The 26,364-nt window shown below is 44.4% G+C and overlaps 1 protein-coding gene across 20 annotated transcripts in view; it reads right to left on the bottom strand.

The window, feature by feature from the left end:
• The window catches only part of LOC122937811 (zinc finger protein 569-like), a 350,216-nt gene that overhangs the window by 19,822 nt on the left and 304,030 nt on the right, over positions 1–26,364 (bottom strand). For 19 of the 20 annotated variants that reach the window (XM_044292887.1, XM_044292892.1, XM_044292895.1 and 16 more), the window contains 5 exons: positions 17,821–17,925; positions 17,614–17,737; positions 17,470–17,534; positions 16,958–17,156; positions 11,811–14,264 (listed from right to left, as the gene is read on the bottom strand). In XM_044292887.1, the coding sequence (XP_044148822.1) occupies positions 12,658–14,264; positions 16,958–17,156; positions 17,470–17,534; positions 17,614–17,737; positions 17,821–17,925 (2,100 nt within the window). In that variant the 3' untranslated portion in view covers positions 11,811–12,657. Of the gene's footprint in view, positions 1–11,810; positions 14,265–16,957; positions 17,157–17,469; positions 17,535–17,613; positions 17,738–17,820; positions 17,926–26,364 lie in introns of those variants that run through there. The other variant, XM_044292901.1, reaches the window with a different exon arrangement.

Below are 26,364 nucleotides of genomic sequence, written 5' to 3'. Positions count from 1 at the left end.
TTTGGACACACCTTCTCATTCAAAGAGTTTTCTTTATTTTCATGACTATGAAAATTGTAGATTCACACTGAAGGCATCAAAACTATGAATTAATATATGTGGAATTATATACATAACAAAAAAGTGTGAAACAACTGAAAATATGTCATATTCTAGGTTCTTCAAAGTAGCCACCTTTTGCTTTGATTACTGCTTTGCACACTCTTGGCATTCTCTTGATGAGCTTCAAGAGGTAGTCACCTGAAATGGTCTTCCAACAGTCTTGAAGGAGTTCCCAGAGATGCTTAGCACTTGTTGGCCCTTAGGCTTTCACTCTGCGGTCCAGCTCACCCCAAACCATCTCGATTGGGTTCAGGTCCGGTGACTTTGGAGGCCAGGTCATCTGGCGCAGCACCCCATCACTCTCCTTCATGGTCAAATAGCCCTTACATAGCCTGGAGGTGTGTTTGGGATCATTGTCCTGTTGAAAAATAAATGATTGTCCAACCGGATGGAATAGCATGCCGCTGCAAGATGCTGTGGTAGCCATGCTGGTTCAGTATGCCTTCAATTTTGAATAAATCCCCAACAGTGTCACCAGCAAAGCACCATCACACCTCCTCCTCCATGCTTCACGGTGGGAACCAGGCATGTAGAGTCCATCCGTTCACCTTTTCTGCGTCGCACAAAGACACGGTGGTTGGAACCAAAGATCTCAAATTTGGACTCATCAGACCAAAGCACAGATTTCCACTGGTCTAATGTCCATTCCTTGTGTTCTTTAGCCCAAACAAGTCTCTTCTGCTTGTTGCCTGTCCTTAGCAGTGGTTTCCTAGCAGATATTCTACCATGAAGGCCTGATTCACAGAGTCTCCTCTTAACAGTTGTTCTAGAGATGTGTCTGCTGCTAGAACTCTGTGTGGCATTGACCTGGTCTCTAATCTGAGCTGCTGTTAACCTGCGATTTCTGAGGCTGGTGACTCGGATGAACTTATCCTCCGCAGCAGAGGCGACTCTTGGTCTTCCTTTCCTGGGGTGGTCCGCATGTGAGCCAGTTTCTTTGTAGCGCTTGATGGTTTTTGTGACTGCACTTGGGGACACTTTCAAAGTTTTCCCAATTTTTCAGACTGACTGACCTTCATTTCTTAAAGTAATGATGGCCACTCGTTTTTTTCTTTACTTAGCTGCTTTTTTCTTGCCATAATACAAATTCTAACAGTCTATTCAGCAGGACTATCAGCTGTGTATCCACCTGACTTCTCCACAACGCAACTGATGGTCCCAACCCCATTTATAAGGCAAGAAATCCCCCTTATTAAACCTGACAGGGCACACCTGTGAAGTGAAAACTATTTCAGGTGACTACCTCTTGAAGCTTATCAAGAGAATGCCAAGAGTGTGCAAAGCAGTAATCAAAGCAAAAAGTGGCTACTTTGAAGAACCTAGAATATGACATATTTTCAGATGTTTCACACTTTTTTGCTATGTATATAATTCCACATGTGTTAATTCATAGTTTTGATGCCTTCAGTGTAAATCTACAATTTTCATAGTCATGAAAATAAAGAAAACTCTTTGAATGAGAAGGTGTGTCCAAACTTTTGGTCTGTACTGTATACTTAGTGGCTATAAAAGCTCCTCCTTGAAGGTGTCACATATGATGTATGCAGTATTGTTAGTGAGAGGCCATTGCAAGATGACGCTAGCATATGCATGTTTACTAGTGTTAGGCGAGCATGCTCGGCCGAACACCATTTTGACTTGAGCGTTGCGATTCTCGGCACACCGCTGTGTTCGGCCAAACAGCGCGTGTGCTCAAGCGCCATACTCGAGTCTACTCTCCGCACGTTTGTTGGCTGCCAATAAACATGCAGGGAAGTACTGGCACTCACTGTAATGCCGTAGCCATGTAGGTTACTGGCATTACAGTGATTGGCTGGCCGAAACACGCCATCGGGTGCTATATAACACCCGATGACATGTGGTTCGGCTCAATCTTAGGGAGAGCTGCAGCAGAAGGGACAGATAGTATAGGGACAGTAATAGTTTTTTTTTAGGCAGGATTTAGTGTTGAAAGATGTTAGAGACCTAAAAGTCTTTTTAAGGACTATTGTTTTATCTGGCTGCAATATATATTATTAGCGCAAACTGCGCTAAATTGTGTGCAATTGTTTGGCCGCTGCTGACAGCGACATTACCTGCGCTACATCTCCTGTATAATGTTTGCGCATCCTAAATATGTGACATTCAGTGTCATTTTTTCCTAGCTGCTGGTGACAGCGACATTACCTGTCCTACAACTCCTGTATATCATTTGCGCATCCTAAATATCTGTGACATTCAGTCAAATTTATTTGCGCATACACTTACAAAACCTGTGCTACTGTACGTGTGACATACTTGCAAGCATATATACCATTTAACCCCTTAAGGACTCAGCCCTATTTCACCTTAAGGACTTGGCCATTTTTTGCAAATCTGACCAGTGTCACTTTAAGCGCTCATAACTTTAAAACGCTTTGACTTATCCAGGCCATTCTGAGATTGTTTTTTCGTCACATATTGTACTTCATGACACTGGTAAAATGAAGTAAAAAAAAATATTTTTTTTGCATAAAAAAATACCTAATTTACCAACAATTTGTAAAAATTTGCCAATTTCAAAGTTTCCGTTTCTCTACTTCTGTAATACATAGTAATACCCCCAAAAATTGTGATGACTTTACATTCCCCATATGTCTACTTCATGTTTGAATTATTTTGGGAATGATATTTTATTTTTTGGGGATGTTACAAGGTTTAGAACTTTAGAAGCAAATATTGAAATTTTTCTGAAATTTACAAAAACCCACTTTTTAGGGACCACTACAGCTCTGAAGTCACTTTGCGAGGCTTACATAATAGAAACCGCCCAAAAATGACCCCATTCTATAAACTACACCGCTCAAGGTATTCAAAACTGATTTTACAAACTTCGTTAACCCTTTAGGTGTTGCACAAGAGTTATTGGCAAATGGGGATGAAATTTGAGAATTTCATATTTTTGCCTAATTTTCCATTTTAACCAATTTTTTCCACTAACAAAGCAAGGGTTAACAGCCAAACAAGACTATATCTTTATTGCCCTGACTCTGCCGTTTACAGAAACACCCCATATGTGGCCGTAAACTACTGAACGGCCACACAGCGGGGCGTAGAGTGAAAGGTGCGCCGTTTGGTTTTTGGAAGGCAGATTTTGCTGGACTGGTTTATTTACACCATGTCCCATTTGAAGCCCCCTGATGCACCCCTAGAGTAGAAACTCCCTAAAAGTGACCCCATCTAAGAAACTACACCCCTCAAGGTATTCAAAACTGATTTTACAAACTTTGTTAACCCTTTAGGTGTTGCACAAGATTTAATGGAAAATAGAGATACAATTTCAAAATTTCACTTTTTTTGGCAGATTTTCCATTTTAATATTTTTTTTCAAGTAACAAAGCAAGGGTTAACAGACAAACAAAACTCATTATTTATGGCCCTAATTCTGTAGTTTACAGAAACACCCCATATGTGGTCGTAAACCGCTGTACGGGCACATAGCAGGACGCAGAAGGAAAGGAATGCCATACGGTTTTTGGAAGGCAGATTTTGCTGGACTGTTTTTTTTACACCATGTCCCATTTGAAGCCCCCTGATGCACCCCTAGAGTAGAAACTCCAAAAAAGTGACCCCATTTTAGAAACTACGGGATAAGGTGGCAGTTTTGTTGGTACTAGTTTAGGGTACATATGATTTTTGGTTGCTCTATATTACACTTTTTGTGCGACAAGGTAGCAAGAAATAGCTTTTTTGGCACCGTTTTTTTTTGTTATTTACAACATTCATCTGACAGGTTAGATCATGTGGTAATTTTATAGAGCAGGTTGTCACAGACGCGGCGATACCTAATATGTATACAATTTTTTTTATTTATGTAAGTTTTACATGATGATTTCATTTTTAAAACAAAAAAAGTTTTAGTGTCTCCATAGCCTAAGAGCAATAGATTTTTCAGTTTTTGGGCGATTATCTTAAGTAGGGTCTCATTTTTTTCGGGATGAGATGACGGTTTGATTGGCACTATTTTGGGGTGCATATGACTTTTTCATCGCTTGCTATTGCACTTTTTGTGACGCAAGATGACAAAAAATAGCTTTTTTTAAACCGTTTTTATTTAGATTTTTTTACGGTGGTCACCTGAGGGGTTAACTCATGTGATATTTTTATAGAGCCGGTCGATACGGACACTGCGATACCTAATATGTATACTTTTTTTTATTTATGTAAGTTTTACACAATGATTTCATTTTTGAAACAAAAAAATAGTGTTTCCATAGTCTAAGAGCCAGAGTTTTTTCAGTTTTTGGGCGATTATCTTGGGTAGGGTCTCTTTGCGGGATGAGATGACGGTTTGATTGGCACTATTTTGGCGTACATGCAACTTTTTTGATCACTTTTATTACCTTTTTTGGGAAGTAAGGTGGGCAAAATTTCAATTTTCTCATAGTTTTTATTTTTTTATTTTTATGGCGTTCACCGCGCGGGGAAAGTAACATGACCATTTTATAGATCAGGTCGTTACGGACGCGGCGATACCAAATATTTTTAATTAGTGATAAATGTGTTTTTTGATTTTCACATTTTTTTTCACTTTTTCTTACTTTTTTCTTACTTTTTTTTTACCCAGACCCACTTGGTTCTTGAAGATCCAGTGGGTCTGATGTCTGTATAATACAGTACAGTACAATATATATTGTACTGTACTGTATTTTACTTACACTTTGTCTGAACAGATCTATGCCTGTAGCAAAGATCTGTTCAGCACCATGGACAGCAGGACGCCTGAGAAGGCGTCCTGTTGCCATGGGAACCTTCCCCCGCTGCGAAGTTGTGGCCACAACTTCGCAGACGGGAAAGGGTAAGGACTGGGGCTCCCTCCCTCTGTCACCCCATCCTGTCGGGGGGCTGCAAAGGCACAGCAGCCCCCCGATGGGAGAGGGAGGGAGCCGCATTTTACTGTTAACTCTTTCGATACAGCGGTCCGTAGAGCAATGTGCTGACACCCTGGTATACACACTAGAAGCCAACGATTATTCGGCGGGAGGCGGGCGGGGGTTCACCCCCCCTGCACCTCCCACCAGGCTAAAATCATGCAGGGGTGGTGATACATATATATTTGTGCCACACTAAAGCTTCTGATTGCCGCGGTCGATCAGAAACAGCAGAAATCGCAACAAACCGCAGGACTGAATTGACCTGCGGTTTGCTGCGATCGCTGATACGGGGGGGTATGACCCCCCCAAGCGTTGTGACAGGATGCCGGCTGAATGATTTCAGCCGGCATCCTGTGCGGATTAACCCCTGGGGCGCCACAATCTCACTTTAAACTCATGACGTACCTCATGGGTCCTTAAGGACTCGGGATCCATGCCGTACCGGTACATCATAGGTCTCTAAGGGGTTAATATGCTCAAGGCGAGCAGTAAGGGACGGGGAAGTGGCCGTGCTGCTAATTGTACACGCAGAGGCCGTGGCCCTGGGAATGGTGAAACTGTGCCTGCAGCAAGAGCACAAGAAACACACTCATTCACGATACCTAGCTTTATGTCCCAGTTTGCAGGGCGGCGCAGAACACCACTCTCGAAGTCACACCAGTGCGACCAGGTGGTCGGTTGGATTGTAGCAGATAATGCTTCCAGTCGGTTAAGCACCACCCTGTCTTCCACAAAGTCCAGTCTCAGTAGCCAAGAGTCTGGTAAACATAATCCCCTAATACTCCTTCCTATCACCATGGAGAGTCTTGGCAAACAAGAGATCCCACACCCCGATATTCCGAGGAGCTCTTTTCAGCGCCATTCCTTCATTTGGGCCTTTCAACAAGCCCGCTTGAAGAGGGACACGAGATCCTGTGCACTGATTCCCAAACTCTTGAGCATCCACAGTCAGAAGATGACGGTGGGAAACGGCAATCAGTGTTTCACAAGGTGGATGAGGATGATGATAAGACACAGTTGCCAATAAGTCAACGGCATTTAGTGTCTCAAGAGGTTGATGATGAGGATGAGATACAGTTGTCAAAAACTGAGGATGTTGTTAGGTCAAGTCAGGAGGATAACCAGATTGAGAAAGTGGAAGAGGGGGTGGTGGACGATGAAGTCACTGACCCAACCTGGGAAGGTGGCAAGCTGAGCAAGGACAGCAGTACAGAGGAGGAGATATCCACAGCAGCGCAACAGGCTGGAAGAGGCAGTGGGGTGGCAAAAGGGAGAAGGCGGGCCACACGAAACAAGCCTGCAACTGTTCCCCGGAGCACCCCCTTGCAGCAATCTCCCTTGCCAAGGGGTAGGTGTTCCGCAGTCTGATGCTTTTTTGAGGAAAGTGCAGACGATAAAAGAATTGTCATTTGCAACCTGTGCCATACCAAAATGAGCAAGGGAGTGAATACTAGCAACCTCACCACCACCAGCATGATCTGCCACATGGCATCAAAGCACCCTAATAGGTGGGCGGAACGCCTGGGTCCACAATCAGTGTCTGCGGGTCACACCACTGCCTCCTCTTCCCCTGTGTTATGTGCTGGCCAATCCTCTGTCTAAGACGCAGGCCCGGATGCCTCCTGCCCTGTACCATCAGCTAGCACATCCACTTCTGTGTCCCAGCACAGTGTACAGATGTCCATAACCCAGGCCTTTGAACGAAAGCGCAAATACCCAGCCACCCACAGGGCATAGCACTAAATGCGCACCTTTTCAAATTGCTGGCCCTGGAAATGTTTCCATTTAGGCTTGTGGACACTGAGGCTTTCCGCAGCCTGATGGAGGTGGCCGTCCCTCGTTACTCAGTCCCCAGCCACCACTATTTGTCCCGATGTACCGTGCCTGCCTTACACCAGCATGTGTCCCGTAACATCACCTGTGCCCTGACCAACGGAGTTATTAGGAAGCTCCACTTAACGACTGACACATGGACAAGTGCTTTTGGCCAGGGATGCTACATTTCTCTGACGGCACACTAGATGAACGTTGTGGAGGCCAGGAGTGAGTTGTACCCTGGGATGGCACAGGTGCTACCGACGCCAAGGATTGCGGGCCCTACTTCCATCAGGATTTCCGCCACCACCTACATTAGTGGCTGCAACCCCCCCCCCCCCCCTTTCTCCTCCTCCACTTCCACCTCTGAATTCTCAATTTGCAGCACCAGTCAGCCATCAGTAAGTAGCTGGAAGCAGTGTAGCACTGCAGTAGGGAAGCGGATGAAACTTGCTTAGGTGACAAACAGCACACCGCCGCAGAGCTATGGCAGGGTATGAGGCAGCAGATTGAGCAGTGGCTATTGCAACTCAACCTACAGCCAGGCATGGTTGTGTCTGATAATGGCCGTAACTTGGTGGCTGCTTTGGAGCTCGGCAAGCTCATACACATACCATGCCTACCCCACGTGTTCAACTTAGTTTAGCGGTTTCTCAAAATCTCCCCCCATTTGCCTGAGCTACTGGTTAAGGTGTGCCGCGTGTGTGCTCATTTCCGAAAGTCATCTACAGCTGCCGCCGGTCTGGCAACGCTGCAGCAGCACTTGCAATTGCCTGCTCACCGACTGTTGTGCGACGTGAGCACGCACTGGAACTCCACATTCCACATGTTGGCCATGCTTTGTGAGCAGCAGAGGGCAATAGTGGAATACCAGCTGCAACATGGTCGTCTCCTTTCCAGTCAGCTTCCGCTCTTCACAAGCGCCGAGTGGGCATGAATGTCTGACCTCTGTGAGGTTTTACGCAACTTTGAGGAATCAACACAGATGGTGAGCGGTGATAACGCTATCAGCGCAACCATCCCACTTCTGTGTCTACTAAAACGCTCACAATAAAAGCGGACGCTTTGCATGTGGAAATGGGGGAAGACATTACACAGGGTGATAGCCACACCACCCTCATTTCGACTTCTCAGCGCGAATTGGATGATGATGAGGAGAAGCAGGAGACGGTTGCCTCCGCTACAGAGGGTAGAACCCATAGCAGATTTATTCCATCTGTTCAGCGTGGATGGGCTGAAGAGGATGAGGAGATTGAGAGTCATCCTCCTGATGAGGACAGTGAAGTCTTGTCTGTTGGGAATCTGGCACACATGGCTCACTTTATGTTATGCTGCCTTTCCCGTGACACTCGCATTATACGCATTTTGGTCAACAATTACTGGTTGTTTACCCTTTTCGACCCCCACTACAAAGAGAACTTCTCATCTCTCATTTCTGTGGTGGAGAGGACTAGCAAAATGGTGCAATACCAGAAAAATTGCTCCAAAAATTTTCAGCTGACAATACTGGTGGCAGAGTCCGTAGTTCCTTGGCCAACCGTGGAGGGCAGACAAGGGGAACACTCAGCAGTTCCAACAGAGGCAGGGCAACACTCCCCCTAATGTTTTAGATGGTCAGCTCAGCAGCAGACCTTCTCCCCTAATGTTTTAGATGGTCACCAGCAGGCCCTCGCCCATAATGTTTTAGATGGTCAGATCAGCAACAAGCCCTCACCAGTTTTAGATGCTCAGATCAGCAGCAGGCAGTCACCCCTAATGTTTTAGAGGGTCAGCTCAGCAGTAGACCTTCACCCCTAATGTTTTAGATGGTCAGCTCAGCAGCAGACCCTCGCCCCTAATGTTTTAGATGGTCAGATCAGCAGCAGGCCCTCGCCCCTAATGTTTTAGAGGGTCACCAGCAGGCCATTAATCATAATTTTTCAAGGGTGTGTATGATGTCCTCCTTCATGTGTAATAAAGGTTGTATTGGAGTGCCAGTTCCTTGTAATTTTTGGCAGCCCTTTCATTTAGTGCATAGGCTTTGAGTGTAGAAGTAACTTTGAGCAACTGTACCACAATGTGAATGCGGCCCTCCTTTATGTGATATACAGGTTGTATTGGAGCCCCTTTTCGTTGTAATTTTTGGCAGCACTTGCACTTTATATACAAGTAAATATATAGGAAAGAATGCTTTCTATAAATTTTTCCTCTAAAATCAATTTTATCTTCGGTTTTGTACATATTATTGTCAGTCTGCAAAAGTGGCGTACTGCTCGGACAGCATCGTTCCCAGCAGCGACCTAGTAGTCCAAGATACATCCAGACATCCCCCCATGCTGTTCCTGAACCATTTCAGCGGTGTTTCCATTAATTTCTGACCTTTTCCTGTGAACCAGACACCCTCCCCTCTTCAGAGTAGGAAGTGCCTGGTTTAAGGCTCTGGTTCTCCCTATGACTTCCATGGTGCTCAGTAGAGCACCCAAGTATCCCATATCCCGAAGTGTTCTACTCGAGCACCAGAGTACCCGAGCGCTTTGCTGCTCGATCAACACTAATGTTTACATAAGTTAACATACCAAAGTTTGTAAGACTGTTTGTAATGGCATGAGCCTCAGAGGGGGTGAAGATGTATAAACTACTTTAGTCATTGTAATAAACAGAGAGACTGTCTTTGACCTGCCTTTGTGTCAGCGTATGTCTCGGCCACGCATGGATATTAACCCCTTGGGGTACCATGATGTGGAGCACCAGAGTGTATCTTAAATGCTTTAATTAAAAGCAGCTTCCACACTAAAATAGGATTATTTGTGGCTCTAACTAATCCCCTGAGATTTTTGCCGGAAGTCATGAACCTCCTGCCACAATTTGACGACATATTATACAAACTTAATGCCAACAAATCCCTTATTTTAAACATGGGTCTTTCACCTCTAGATGTTTCCCGGCTGACTTCCCGATACCCTTTTAAATGGACGTCAGGTTTGCCTTATTTGGGTATAACACTTACCTTGCCCTCCAGGGAACTCTTTGCACGTAACTATGTCCCCTTACTCAAAACGATTAAAGAAGATATAGCCACCTACTCCAAAGTGGATATGTCATGGGTGGGTAGGATTGTGACAGCTAAAATGATGCTCTTGCCTAAGATACTATATCTCTTTAGGAATCTCCCTATAATGCTTGCTAAAATATACATTTCAGAACTGCAAGCGGCAATAAATACCTTTATATGGAACCACAAAAAACCTGTCTGCCTCTACTTATAAAAACCAGTTGCACAAGCATTGGGCATTCCCAACCTGTTTCTTTATTATCAGGCAGCATTACTAGATTAAACGAGATGCTGGCTTTTGGGAGAGGATGCCCCTCAATGGGCCCAATCCCCTTAAAGGACAACATGAAAGCAAATCTTGTAAGGGACACTCTTTCCGATTCTTCTTTGCCACCAATGAAAGCTTGCTTCAATTCGTGGATAAAAATGGTTAGGAATAAGGATTTAGTCTCATGGAGCATATCTAATATGACTTTACAAATGGTGGAATTGTTGATTTCCAATATTTCCTTCTCAGACTGGACAGCTACAGGGATTAATGAAATCAAAGAAATCTGGGATACTAGCCATTTGATCTCCTTCTCCACCCTAGACAACTCTTTTCAGATATCAAATAGGGGGTTTTACAAATATCTACAAATACTACCACAGCTTTTGAGTTGTACTTTTTTGGCAAATCTGGTCGCCCTAAAGGATTGTCTAGAATTTACAAACTATTACTAGAATATAATTCGAAAGACAATATTTCTGGGATAGTGAGGTGGGTATCAGATCTGGATTTACCTGAGGATGAACAAATCTGGTTCAGGGTTTTTGCCATGGTGGGACATCTTTCGAGTTGTGCATCCCACTTAGAATCTTCACGTAAAATGCTATACAGATGGAACATGACCCTGCAACGCCTATCTCAGATATATCCAGAGGTGACTGCATCTTGTTGGAGATGCGATAAAGCCTTAGGAGACATTAAGCACATATTTTGGGACTGCTCAGCTCTCACAGAATTATGGGATGAAACATTGGCACTATTGAGCAAAATGAGATTTTCCGTACCTAGTAATCCAGCTTTTTGCTTACTACATATAGGGCTTAATAATCTACCCAAACTAGACAGGGATAAGCTCACAGCAGTTAAAACGCTTATTGCTAAACATTGGCACTCCACTCAGGTTCCCACTATTGATGACATTGTGCGTAGGGTGGGGTACAATTGTGCAATGGAAAGTACCATGGCCTCCTGCAAAGAAGTCTATGACGGCTATTTAAAAAGTTGAGGTAAGTGGCTTGAGACATACCCAACTTTGAGTACACTTTAATTCTGGAACTAGCTCCATCCTACTTCTCTAATTATACGAACCTCTCTGGCACAATATAAATGTGTTGTCCCTGTTTTGTTCCTCTTCTCCTACCTTTCCATAACCAGATCCCCTCCCCCCACCCTATTATTCTTTGGGCAATCAAACTTGAGAGTTATATGACACTTATCTTATGCAATTATACTGTTACAGCTAATAATTGGAATACTGGACAAATATGTAAGTACTGTCAAATATTGCCTTTCTTTATTATCAATAAAAACTTTGTGTAATAAAAGCAGCTTCAACACTGTAAACTTAAGAATCAGGGTAATAGATATTGAGTTTTGTTTGGTTGTTAACCCTTGGTGTGTTACAGAAAAAAATGATTAAGTTGGAAAATCTGCCCAAAAAGTGAAATTTTGATATTTCATCTCCATTTTTCCTTTAATTCTTGTGGAACACCTAAAGGGTTAACAACATTTGTAAAAATCAGTTTTGAATACCGTGAGGGATGTGGTTTCTACAATGGGGTCATTTATCAGGAGTTTATATTATGTAAGCCCCTCAAAGTGACTTCATAACTGAACTGATCCTTAAAAAGTGGGTTTTGGAAATTTTCTATTTAAAAGTTGCTTCTAAAATTTTAAGCCTTCTAACGTCCTAAAAAATAAAATGACAATAACCAAATGATGCCAACATAAAGTAGGAATGTGGGGAATGTAAAGTCATAAATATTTTATGAGGTAAGAAGCAAAGAAATAGAAATTTAGAAAATTGTGAATTTTTCCAAATTGTTTTATATGTCTTCGATATCTGCCTATTGTTCTTAAATCTTCATTTTCTCTTATGTTCGGTGACATTTTGGGGCTTCAGAACCGATTACTCAACTTACAATGGTTTCAACATACAATTGGTTGTTGGTTCTGGAACCAATTATTATTGTAACTTAAGGGACCACATATATTAGTATGGCCAGGGCATGTTTAATGTTAAATAACTGTTTAATCCCGGAAACCCCTTTAAGTACCTGATGCTCCTAGCATTAATTGCTACTGAGAGCAAGAGATCATTATGCATACAGCCAGCAGTGCTGAGAAGGGCTCATGAGTCCCCCTCGGCATCGTCCCATCGGCCAGTTCGCCCCTGCTTTAACATCAATATAAAGTGGATCATATATAGTGCTCATGACACGTCAGCATCATTCCTCCTGATTGGCTGAGGCTGGCTGCAAGTTATTATGGGCAAGCCCTGCAGCCAGGGCCCCGGCAGGGTCATGTGCTCTACCTTCTTAATCCTCCCCGTCATGCTGTCTTCAGATCCTCATATTGAGGACACCATTTTAAAAGATTCGGAAGATGAATTTTTAGTAAATGCTAAACAAATTCTCTCATCTTTAAGCAGAAAGCATCCTATATGGGAGCTCCACACCCACCACATTTCCTTTAATTTATTACCCCTTCCCACTGCAACCATTTTTCGTTTTTAGCACTTTTATTTCTCTTCCCCACCATCCAAATTCCTAACATGAATACGGCTTCTCCTTTGTGCAAATTTGCTGATGTCTCTCAAAACTTGATTTCTTAGTAAAACATTTCTCACATTCTGAACATGAATATGGCTTCTCTCCTGTATGAATTCTTTGATGGCTCTCAAGATGTGATTTCTGAGTAAAACATTTCCCACATTTGGAACATGAATACGGCTTCTCCCCTGTGTGAATTCTCTGATGCCTCTCAAAAACGGATTTGTAAGTAAAACATTTTTGACATTCTGGGCAGGAAAACGGCTTATCCCCATTGTGAGATTTAAAATGTTCAGAAACCTGTGGTTTCTGGGTAAAACAGTTTCCAAATTCTTGGCATGAAAATGGCTTCCCCCTTTTGTGGCGTCTTTGATGTAGAAGAAGAACGGATTTTCTAGTAAAACATTTCTCACATTCTGAACATGGATATGGCTTCTCACCTGTGTGAATTCTCTGATGTTTAATAAGATTTGATTTCTGAGTGAACCATTTCCCACATTCCAAACATGAATACGGCTTCTCCCCTGTGTGACGTCTTTGATGTAAAAGAAGAGTTGATTTTCTAGCAAAACATTCTTCACATTCTGAACAAAAATATCGCTTCTCACCTGTGTGAATTCTCTGATGTATAGCAAGACTTGATTTCTGAGTAAAACATTTACCACATTCTGAACATGAAAAGGACTTCTCTCCTGTATGACTTCTGTGATGTTTGATAAGATTTGATTTCTGAGTAAAACATTTGCTACATTCTGAACATGAATACGGCTTCTCCCCTGTGTGAAGTCTTTGATGTAAAAGATGAGACGATTTTGTAGTAAAATATTTCTCACATTCTGAACATGAATACAGCTTCTCCCTTGTGTGAATTCTCTGATGTTTGACAAGTTTTGATTTATGGCTAAAGTATTTCCCACACTCAAAACATGGAAATGGCTTCTCCTCTGTGTGAATTCTCTGATGTTTAACACAATCTGATTGAGAAGTAAAACATTTCCCACAGTCCGTACATGAATACGGTTTCTCCCCTGTGTGAATTCTCTGATGGACAACAAGAGTAGATTTCTGAGTAAAACATTTCCCACAATCTGAACAGGAATACGGCTTCTCTCCCGTGTGAACTCTCTGATGCCTCTCAAGTTCTGATTTGTGAGTAAAACATTTCCCACAGTCTGAACATGGATACAGAGTCTTCCTTGCATGATGTTTTTCATGTTGAAAAAGAACTGATTTCAAACCAAAACGTTTCCCACATTCTGAACATGGATATGGCTTTTCCACTGTGTGAATAATTTGATGGCTCATAAAATCTGATTTCTGAGTAAAACATTTCCCACATTCTGAACATGGATATGACTTCTTCCGTTTCTGAGCTCTTTGGGCTCCCACACCCCTTTTGTGGCTTACATTCTGGTTAACGGTCTGTGATGAATCAGAAGATCGGATTTGTTTTAAAGTATCAGATGAAACCGTTTTGCCATGAAGGGTGGATGGTACATCTGAGATAATGGCACAATCTTCATACATATCTGATGTGACACCCGGATCATCTGCATTATAATCTGTAGATATTAATTGTCCCTCCGAGCTCCCAGTACAGTCATCTGACAAGAACAAAATTTTGTAAAATAATTTTTTATAATATAATTTTTTTTAAATAATACTGATATATTTTATAACATATAAAAATGCACTTTAGTGCAGGGCAGTGGAGAGGAACAGTGCGGTGATGTATGAGGAAGCCATGGCTATGGAGTCAGCGTAAGGCCGGAATACTATTCTCTATTAAAATCCTTTGTATAAAATAATCTGCCTTGAAGGGAACCTGTCACCTGTAGTACGTGGCCCTCACTGGGGGCAGCATAGTGTAGTCACAGGTCCGGTGATGTCAGCGGTCTGTCACATCTGTGCAGTCAGTACTGACAAGCCGAACCCCACAGTGTGCACCAGGCCTGCGAGGGAGACAAGGCCGATAAGTGACTACCTCTACCCTCCCCTGCCTCCGGACCAAGACTGACTGGTTTTCCTATGCACAACTGGAAAGAAACCTGTCAGTGAATGTCGGGAGGAGGCGGACGGTGGGGGTAGTGAGCCTCATCGGACTCAACTCCCTCCCAGAGCTGGCATGTGCTGTGGGGTTTGGCCTATCAGTAATCTAAAAGTACTGACTGCCAGCACAGAAGTGATAGGTTCCCTCTAAAGAGCATCTGTCAGCGGGATCAACCCTATTAAACCAGGCTTACTGCTTGTTACAGTTAATCATACTGAGTGAAACGACCCCTCCGTTCTTTAACAAGAGCTCGAAAACTGCATGTGAGGATCAGGAATTATAAGTAAATAATTGTGGCAGAGTCACTAATAAGGGGGCACTGGGAGATCTGTAAAACCAGTCACCAGTGCCCTCCACAAGACCGTCCCTGCTTCCCTGGTGCATTCTCTATACAGACTATGACCCCGCTAATGTGCTCCCTAAGGAGTCAGCAAGGGGACCATTAGAGGATGGGTGGGGGGCAGTGCTGGAGTCTTAAGTAGGAGCAGAATGGTAGTCGGAAATTGTGGCAGGTTGTCACGGACAGCTGGGAAGCTGAGCAGAGTGGGAGCGATTGCTTACTTATCCGGAATTTCTTCGTATATAGGACCGGCCATACTCTTACAGCCAACTGAACATTCAAATATAATGGTGAAGTAATCGGCTGGCGCTCTCTATCTGGCTCTGTATGGACCAATCACAGAACCATGTGGGTTAACCTACTAACACGGATACTTCCATAATCAGAACATTAGGACGATTGTGGACGTCCAGATGTATACTTACCTAGAAGTGGAATGCTATGTGCTTTATTTTAGGTTTAATGTCCATGTGCACTGACAGTATATATTGTTAGTGCGATATTTTAATAAAATGTTTTTTATATATACCACATGGTTCTGCGATTGATCCACACAGAGCCAGATAGAGAGCGCCAGCCGATTCCTTTACCATTACATTTTCCTTTTTTGACAGTGGTTTGTCTTGCGGTGTGTGCACCCGCTCCATACTGAGGTGTAGTATAAGCCACTGGACGTTTACTCCTTTTTTGAACATTCAAATAATTGCTTCTAGAAGGAGTCATTGCACTGAGGTGTCAGGAGGAAGAGGAACCTGCAGTGGAGGTGGGAGCCGAAATCCTATGACGTGGTATGGCAGAAGATTACGGAAGGTACCCGCGGCCTGTATGGACGACACATATGGTGACACCTTGCACATTCATAATTTGGACACCAGAATCCAGTGCAGTCCAGAGTGTGACATGAGGCCTGTGAAATGCTGCACAGAGGGACACCAGGACACGTCCAGGAGATTCATGGAAGAGACCTGTCACCATGATATTACTGAGCACGTCCTGGAGAGTCACAGCGCAGACCTGAGGGAGTCGTTACCACCTTAGTGTAATGGGCTAGGATCAGCGGGAACATTCCTACTGCTTCCTCTTCTCCTGTCTACTAGTATGTTTGGGGCAGTTTCTATGTATTATACAGTAGCTGATCTCTTGCTCAGCCGACCTCTCTGCTGTAGCTCACCTTGTTTGGAGAGGAGCTCCTGACTGGTTAGCCTCGCTGTAAATATTCCTAGTTTCTGCAGGGGCTGCTGGTTATAGTGTAAGCTCTGTGCTTTTCAGTCCAGTAATCCTATTTATTTCTTTTATTATATCTCTCCTAGTTTTCTTCATCGGTGTACCTTTGTTCTTATGGTTATGGTGGATTTACATGAGCCAATTATTTGGCAGGTTATCGGGAACGACCGTACCTGCGAACGCTCGTTCACGACAATCTGCCCATGTAAATGTGCTGCCGATCACCTAATGAATGAACGAAACAGGCCTTAGTGTCCTCCTGTTTTTTTTAGGGTCAGTTTGACAGATTAGTGTTTTCCATAAGAATGTCTGTAGGGACAGTGATGGTATTGGGGAAGGCGTCTAAGGACAGATCTAAGGAAAGATTCAGGGAAAGCTCCAGTCAGGGTCACTTATTGTCTGTTCAATCATCCGCTCACCATATAACCCCCATCATCCATTTGTTCAACCATCTGATTACCATCCCCATCTTGGTCCAGTCATCTACTGATGAGTTCTATATCCGATATGTGCTTTGTATTATTCTTCATGGGACGGTCCGGCTGTTACACAGTTTAGTCCTACTGTAAGTCCTGGGGGGACACTGTAAGGACCTGGGGAAGGCGCCTGCTATAAAGGAAGTCCAGCTCAGGGTCATTACAATAACAGACTCGTCTCTGTTTCATTTAGTGGTCACTACTCACCTAGGCTCTTATCTGTAGGAATCTCCTCCTCACACTGGTCATCACCCCTCACATCTGTCTCTGTAGGGATCTCCTCCTTGTATTCCTCATCGCCCCTCACATCTGTCTCTTTAGGGATCTCCTCCTTGTATTCCTCATCGCCCCTCACACCTGTCTCTGTAGCATTAATATTGCTCAGATCTTCATCCTGATATAAAATCTGTGAAGGAAATATTGTAAGTTACAGGACGGTCGGACAAGTTGCGAGAAATATTTTACATGACTGAAAAAGATCGTTAAAGGGGTCATCATCCAACTTTAACCTTTTTTAACAGATCCCTTCAGAGTGACCGGACTTGTGGTGGGTTCATACTTACCTGATCCCCATCACTGGTTGCCGGTTTCATCACTCCACGACCGCCTCCGCAGGTACTGGGACTCTGGGAATCAACATCCCATTGATGGGGGCATGTGACCACTGCAGGTAACCAATGGCCGCAGCAGTGACCAGCGATAGGGAAAATTTACATTACCTGACCATCCTGTGGAAGGAGAGGATGCGGACATCTCTCTGGGTTTGTCCTCTGACTGGATCTCTCTGCAGGAGACACAGAGACTGGACTCAGACTTTACAGACAGAGAATTCCAGGACAATTGTATTTAGTCCTGTCCGTTACCTGGAGATGTGAGGGGCTGGTCCTCCTCCATCATCACCTCCTTGTACAGACCCTTGTGTCCTTCTAAATACTCCCACTCCTCCATGGAGAAATAGACAGCGACATCCTGACACCTTAGAGGAACCTGACAACACAATGACACCGTCATCACCCAGACCCCTCCAGTGCTGTGACTGTATACTGTCCCAGCATTCCCGGCGGTGTCACCTCTCCAGTCAGCAGCTCCATCATCTTGTGGACGACTTCTAGGATCTTCTCATTGTTCTTCTCATGTATCAGATTACTAGACGTCTTCTTCACCGTGGAGTAATCCTGTTCATTGAAGACATAATAATAAATGTCACCATGTACATTCCAGAGTCCATCACTTCTACAGCCATGTCCACCTGTAATTACCATAGATGATGGTGTAATGTGACATCATCAGAACCTCTCACCTCTCCAGTCACATCCCCTGTAATTACCATAGATAATGGTGTAATGTGACATCATCAGAACCTCTCACCTCTGCAGTCACATCCCCTGTAATTACCATAGATAATGGTGTCATGTGACATCATCAGAACCTCTCACCTCTCCAGTCACATCACCTGTAATTACCATAGATAACGATGTAATGTGACATCATCAGAACCTCTCACCTCTCCAGTCACATCCCCTGTAATTACCATAGATAACGATGTAATGTGACATCATCAGAACCTCTCACCTCTCCAGTCACATCCGCTGTAATTACCATAGATAACGATGTAATGTGACATCATCAGAACCTCTCACCTCTCCAGTCACATCCCCTGTAATTACCATAGATAATGGTGTCATGTGACATCATCAGAACCTCTCACCTCTCCAGTCACATCACCTGTAATTACCATAGATAACGATGTAATGTGACATCATCAGAACCTCTCACCTCTCCAGTCACATCCCCTGTAATTACCATAGATAACGATGTAATGTGACATCATCAGAACCTCTCACCTCTCCAGTCACATCCGCTGTAATTACCATAGATAACGATGTAATGTGACATCATCAGAACCTCTCACCTCTCCAGTCACATCCGCTGTAATTACCATAGATAACGATGTAATGTGACATCATCAGAACCTCTCACCTCTCCAGTCACATCCCCTGTAATTACCATAGATAATGGTGCAATGTGACATCATCAGAACCTCTCACCTCTCCAGTCACATCCCCTGTAATTACCATAGATAACGATGTAATGTGACATCATCAGAACCTCTCACCTCTCCAGTCACATCCCCTGTAATTACCATAGATAACGATGTAATGTGACATCATCAGAACCTCTCACCTCTCCAGTCACATCCCCTGTAATTACCATAGATAACGATGTAATGTGACATCATCAGAACCTCTCACCTCTCCAGTCACATCCCCTGTAATTACCATAGATAACGATGTAATGTGACATCATCAGAACCTCTCACCTCTCCAGTAAGCAGGAAGAGTATCTCTAGGGTAAGATTTAATATCCTCTCCGCCATCTTGTCCTTGTCTCCATCCATTATCTGGTACTGATGATGTCATCAGACAATCCTATATCACAGGAACCTGAATGGAAGAAGAGGAGTCAATGTAGAATCCGCATGAAATCCCATAAAAAAGCTTATAATGACCGGAGATGATGAGGGACATTTGGGGAGAAATCAGAGGAGATGAGGTCTTCTCTCTATTGTCTGGATTGATGAGTAGAAGATCTCGTCAGGGCAGTTCCTCCATGTTTGAGGTCACAGCAGTGTAAAGTATGGTGCACCCTCACACGACCCCTACATACAATCCCTGGCTGAAGTGATGATACACCCGACCAATCAGCTGTTTGAGGAGACCGTGGCTCGCCGGTGAGCGCTGCAGTCTTCTCGCAGGTCACCAAGCGCTGTCTTTAGTAAAGTGGTTGTGCTTGATATCGCAGCTGTGACCGGTGAAGGTGACATCACATGGCCTTGGAAGAGACGTAAGAGGTCACCGAGCGCAGCAGCCTCTTCATACAGCTGATCGGTGGGGTCCGGGGAGTAGGAGCCCCCCGATCTCATGACCTATCCTGAAGATCGGTCATCAATATGATAATTCCAGAAAACCCCTTTGACACCACTTCTTGATCCAATTCATCTCTAGTTCAGGTCAAATGTTGACGAACGACCCGATTCTGGGGCTGGAGCCAGAATTTGTTTTTCAAAGGCCACAATTGACATAATAAATTGTCCCCCAGCAGCTCGAGACCAGATCAGGTTCATCGTTCACATGGAGGCTGCACCGGAAGGAGCGGAACGTTAGAACTGCCTGAGCTGTATCTGCAGGACTGACTGGACAGTGAGGGGAAGTATAACCTGTGACCACGTAGGTGTGGACTGTGCGGAGCCCCCACGTGGCCTGCAGCATGTGGGACACGCCCTGCGCAAGTTACAAACCAGGACACGAGAAGATGGAATATAAAGAGGGGTCTAGAAAAGCAGCGCGTGGCTCTGCATCTCCAGCCTGGACGGGACCCCTAAGGGCCGGACCTGGTGAGAGATAAGGCGAGGGGGGGGGGGTCCGGTGACGGCCATTAATCGGAGGGAAGCTGAATGGTCCACGGGTCATGGACCTCACAGCCAAACAGGACAGTTACCTAAACAGGACCTCACCCTCCCGGCTGGTACAGAGGGATCCCCAGTGTGATAGGGATGATGGGCAAGTAGTCATGGAGCGGACCATGGGGAACCTCCTCTCTGATTGGTCGTTTATAGTCACATGGTATTTAAAAAGCTGGAAGCGGCAACTGTGAACAAGTAACATTGGATTCTATGGATTTTACATTTTAACAGGAATTTTCAGACTTTTAACCCCTTCATAATAGGGACATTTTCCATTTTCATTTTTTACTCCCAGCCTTCCCGGAGCCAGAACTTCTTTATTTCCCCTTAACATAGATGACGAGGACGTTAACATCGCCGGACGAGGACTTGTTATTTGTGGGACCAGTTGTACTTTGTAATGGCGCCATTTACGGTTCTACACAATGTAGTGGGAAGCGGGAAAAATCCAACTGGGGGGATAAAAAAAACAACACACAATTTCGCCAGTTTTCGGGGTTTTGCGGTCCCAGCGTTTCCTGGCCGGTTCCCCTCATCCTCCGGTCGGTGCGATTACAGCGACACCACATTTATACAGGTTTTCTGTGTTTTATTACTGATGTTTTCTCTGCATCCCCGTCTTCTGACTGCCATGACGTGTGCGGCGCTGTGTGCGCATTCCCCGTCTGGGCTTCTCACTGACGCCGAATTGGGGTGTGGATGAAGTTTTTTTTATTTTGCCGTTTGCGCTAAATATTTGTATATTTTAATAGCGGTGGCGTTTCCTCAGACGGAGGCGCCCGCGACGTGTGTTGTTTATGTAATTTAAATTTTTGGGAAAGGAGGGGGGTGTGATTTGAATTTTTTTTTTTTACCCCGTTTTATAGTTCTAGTTTTTTTTGCCTCCAGGTGCCGTGATCATGAGCCCCGGTGGATGTGGCGGCTGCTGCTGGATCGGGCGCCATATTTAACCCCTTCACGCCCCATGATGTACATCTACGTTATCGGTCGTATGTTTAAAGATGGCGCCCACTCCTACCCGCCATAGCCACGGGTGGCCACCTTCTTTCTTTAGCAGACACCTGCAACTAATGTCCGCAATCAGCAGTAATGCCGATCGTGGAAATTTAACCCCTCAGATGCAGTGCTCAATCCTGACCACGGCATCTGAGCGCGCTCCCCCGTGTTGCAATCAGAGTAGCTGGAGCGTGTATGCAGCAGCCCCAGTCTTTATAAATGACAGGAGGCTGCAGCATAGTATTTCCTATGGAGCCCTTGCCAGTAACAGGGCTCTATAGGAAAGTAGTGAAATCATCATAGACTCCAATGCAAGTGCATTGGAGTCTATGATATTAGCAATCAGATGATTGCATGTTATAGTTCCCATAGGGAACTATAAAAAAAAAAAAGTGGAAAAAAATAAATAAATTAAATCACCTCCCTTTTCCCAAAATAAAAATAAAAGAACTAAAAAATGTTTTAAAAAAATACACATCATGGGTGTCGCGATGTGCAAAAACGCCCATAGTATAATAATAAAAAATATATATTTCCCATTCGGCAAACAGCAAAACTGAAAAAAAAAAAGTGTCCAAATGGCTGATTCGCCATTTTTGGTCGCTTCATTTTCTACAATTTTTTTAAATAAAAAGTGAACAAAAAGTAATACGCACCCAATGGTATCAATGAAAAGTTCAGATCGTCCCGCAAAAAATGAGCCCCCACACAGCTCCGTAAAAACATAATTACAAAAAAGTTATAGGGGTCAAAATATGGCGACAAAGAAATAAAACAGATTTTTTTTCCCACTTTTTTTTTTTTTTTTATCACTTTTAAAACGCAATAAACACTATACATATAAGGTATCGCCGGATTCGTACTGACCTGCAGAATAAAAGTAACTGGTCAGTTTCATCGTAAATCGAACATCGTAAATAAAAAACCCATTAAAACTGTGGTGGAATTTTTTTCTTGCAATTTCACCCCATTTGGAATTTTTTTCCCGCTTCCCACTACATCATATGCAATATTAGGCCGTGTTCCGCGGCCGAGAGCGGTCCGTGGTATACCGGGCTGGATTCCTGTTCAGAGCAGGAGCGCACGGGTCATTGGTTGCTATGACCCCATGACAGCACCTTAGAGAGATGGCTCCGCCTCCAGGACAGGAAACCTGCAGCATAAAAAGGTGGAGCCGCTCTCCCACCTCAGTGAGTTTCCAGAGTATGAGAGGGACTCCCCCTTGCGTTAGTTTAAATTTCATACATATATACACTTTTTTTTTTTCGACACCCGTGAACACACAGCCATACACCAAAGGGAGGGAATAAAGAGGTGCTGTGGTGGGGTCAGGAAAATCCGATTACCGGTAAGTGTAATCATCATTTTTGCCCTCGCCCACGACAGCACCTTAGATAGAGATTTCAGAGATCATCCTCAGGGTGGGTGACAGTGCCCAAGACCTTTGTGCCAAAGATTAGGTCAGAAATAGAATCGAGCTGAAGCCTATAGTGCTTATAGAAAGTGGACGGAGAAGACCAGGTAGCTGCCCGACAAATCTGTTCTATGGATACACTGGCCCTTTCTGCCCAGGAAGTAGACACCGCCCTCGTGGAGTGCGCTCTCACAGAAACACCAGATACTGAATATGCCAAGGATATGGCTTCTCTAATCCAGCGGGCAATAGATGCCTTAGAGGCCATATTACCTTTCCTAACCCCACCAAATAGTACAAATAAGGCAGAAGATTTTCTCCAATCTTTAGCTACTTCCAGATACTGCAAAATACACCTCCTGACATCAAGGGAATGCAGCTCCTTTTCTCTGTCATTCTTCGGTTCTGAAAAGAAAGCTGGAAGAACTACCTCCTGAGCCCTATTTGACCTAGAAGGGACTTTCGGCAGAAAACCGGGATCTGGTCTCAGCACTACTCTATCCTCTCGGACAGTCATAAAAGGGGGGTTAATGGAGAGGGCTTGAATCTCACCAACCCTCCTGGCTGACGTTAAAGCTACTAACAAAACCAGCTTAAGAGTAAGCAATTTAGTTGAGCAAGAATCTAGTGGCTCAAAAGGATGCTTGGCTAAGGCATTCAATACTAGGTTAAGATCCCAGAGAGGAAATCTGGTGCCCTTCACCCGGCATCACCCTGTCAACTGCCTTAAAAAACCTAACCACCCATGGGTCCATGGCTAAACTCCTTCTCCCTAAGACTGACAATGCTGACACCTGCACCTTCAGTGTACTCTTTGCCAACCCAAGGGACAACCCTCTCTGGAGGAATTCTAACACCTGTACGACTGAGAATTCTAACGGCCAAGAAACTCTATCTACACCTAGAAAGGATAAGAACCTTCTCCAGACTCGCACATGGATAACGTTAGTCACCTCTTTCCTACTTTTCATCAGTGTGGAAACAACTTCTTTAGAAAATCCCTGACTGGCTAAAAATTACATTTCAAATTCCACGCCAAAAAGGTGTAGAGACTCTACCTCCAGGTGGAATACTGGACCCTGCGACAACAGGTTTGGGATCTCTGGCAGAATCCATGGGTCCGAAACTGACATGGCTCTCAAAAGGGAAAACCATGCCCTCTTTGGCCAGAAGGGCGCTATTAGAATCACTCTCGCTTCCTCGTACCTGATCTTCCTTATCACTAGTGGAATGACCCCATAAATCCACTATCTGGGAAAACACTTCTGGATTCAGAGACCATTCCCCCCTGACGTAACCTGTGACGACTCAAGAAATCTGTATTCTCGACTCCTCTTATGTGTATGGCTGAAAGATGTAGAACTCTCCCTTCTATTTCTTTGAAAATCCACTCCGTCTCTCTCAGTAAGGAATCTGACCTGGTTCCCCCTTGATGATTGAGGTACGAGACGACCGACCAATTGTCGGACATCACTCTCACATGCCTGTTCTGGATTTTTGGTAGAGCTGCTGTCAAAACTAGTAAGACCGTCCGTATCTCTTTTCGATTTGAAGAAAAATAGCTCTGACCCCGGGACCATTCTCCCTGAAAAATCTGATCCTCCACATGAGTCCCAGGGGCTGGTGTCGGTAGTTACTACTACTGGTTCTGGAAAGGACCAGAGAACTCCCTGAGTCAAATTCTCTGCTTCCTTCCACCAGTTCAGGGATAAAAGCGTTGGATCTGATAGCTTTATAATCGACTCCAGGGAAGTCCCTGCCCGTCTCGTGGCAGCCAGGATCTCTACTTGTAGTTGCCGAGAGTGCCCACTGGTATACAGGACGTCAGAACTCCCAACAGGGACATAGCTTTCCTTATGGACAAGGCCTCTCCTGACTGAACCCTCTGAACTGCCTCTTGAACCCTGGCAAGTTTTCTCCTGTCTGGAATCTAGAACCAGACCCAAGAAAACATGACTTGTCGATGGCTGCATCCTGGACTTCTGGAAGTTCAATAACAAACCTAGGGACTGCAGGACATCCATCACCCGATTCAGCGCCCTGACACATGCCTCCCGAGACTGGGCCACCACCAGGAAATCATCTAGGTAAGGCATGAACGTAATATTCTCCTTTCTGATGAAAGAGGCCATCTGCGCCACTACCTTGGTAAAAATCTGAGGCGCCAGAGAGGCCGAAGGGTAGCGCCTGGAACTGAAGGTGAAGAACACCGAAATCGGATTTTACAGCCACCCTGAGGAATTTCTGGTGGTCTGGATGTATCGGGATATGATGGTAGGCATCCTTTAGATCCAGAACTTCCATATGGCATCCTGGAGATAAAAGATAGATCACTGACCTGATAGTCTCCATCTTGAATTTCCTGGTCTTCAGAAAATTTGTTGAGGTGCTTTATATGTATAATCGTCCGGTATGACCCATCTGTTTTTTTCACTAGGAACAGAGTAGAATAGAATCCTCTCCCTTCCTCTAACTCTGGGATTGGAATAAACACATTTTTGTTTGTTAATTTTTTTATTTCTTGCATTAGTGTGAGAGACGATCTTGAGATCAAAAATCTTTCTATGGGATATTTTATGAATTCCAACCTTAGCCCTTCCTGTAGAAGTCCCACCAGCCATTTTCCTGCAATCTTTTCCCAGGCAGGTAGGAAGAATCTTAATCTTCCCCCTACTGGGATCATGGCGTCATTATTTTCCCTGTTTCTCCGCACGAGCAGAGGGTGATCTGAACAAAAAACCCTTATTCCCAGATCTAGGCCTTGCTCCCTGCTCTCCGTCTGCTTTTTATTCTGGAATCTGGACTGGTTCCGAAAGGGCGGTTTATATTACTTAAACTGGGTAAGAATTCCTGAGGAAATGTTTTCTTTCTGTCAAGCAAAGAGTCTAGTTCTGACCTGAAAAGAAATTGGTCGTCGCAGGAAATGCCACATAGCCTCAGTTTCAAAGGCATATCTCCTCCTTTCCAACTTTTAAGCCACAAGGCCCGGCGTGCAGAATTAGAAAGGAATGCGGCTCTGGCCTCCAGTCTCACCGCATCCACTGAGGCATCCGCAATAAAATCTGCAGCCTTTTGCAAAGTAGGTATGGATGCTAACAACTGCTCCCTAGGACATCTGTCCCTGATCTGCCCCTCCAGTCTATCTAGCCACAGAGACATTGACCTGGCGGCTACTGTGGCGGCTATACTAGGCCTGAACGCAACCGCAGAAGACTCCCAAGTACTTTTAAGTGAAGAATCTATTCTTTTGTCCAAAGGGTCTCTTAAGAAACCCATATCCTCAAAAGGCAAGGAGGATCTCTTAGAAATTTTTGAAATAGCTACATCTAGTGTTGGGGCTTTATCCCAGGAGGTAGATGCTTCTTCCTCAGAGAGGTATTTCCATTTAAAGGTCTTTGATATAAATGGCTTCTTATCCCTCAGACCCTCAAATACGGAATCCTCCACTGATCTATCCTCCCTGGTCTCCTCTAACTCCAGGGTAGATCAAATAACTTTTAGTAATTTGTCCGTATCTTCAGCCGGGAATAGGAACTTCCTTTCTCTTGCTTCATCCTGTGAAGAGGAGGAATCATCAGAGTCCCCATCCGCAGAATGAGACTCGCTGTCTTCGGACTCCACATCCGACTCCTGCCTCACCGCTCTTCTCCTCTTTCTACCGGCTTTCAGGGACACTTTAACCTCGGACATAAGAGACGTCAAATCCCTCAGAATACCCGGAGTCTCTTCCGCCACATCCGA

This window comes from Bufo gargarizans, chromosome 5 (assembly GCF_014858855.1).
Source record: "Bufo gargarizans isolate SCDJY-AF-19 chromosome 5, ASM1485885v1, whole genome shotgun sequence".
In the NCBI taxonomy this organism is placed as follows: domain Eukaryota; kingdom Metazoa; phylum Chordata; class Amphibia; order Anura; family Bufonidae; genus Bufo; species Bufo gargarizans.
Note: the sequence above shows the minus strand (reverse complement) of the source record. Positions and strands in the feature narration are given on the sequence as shown.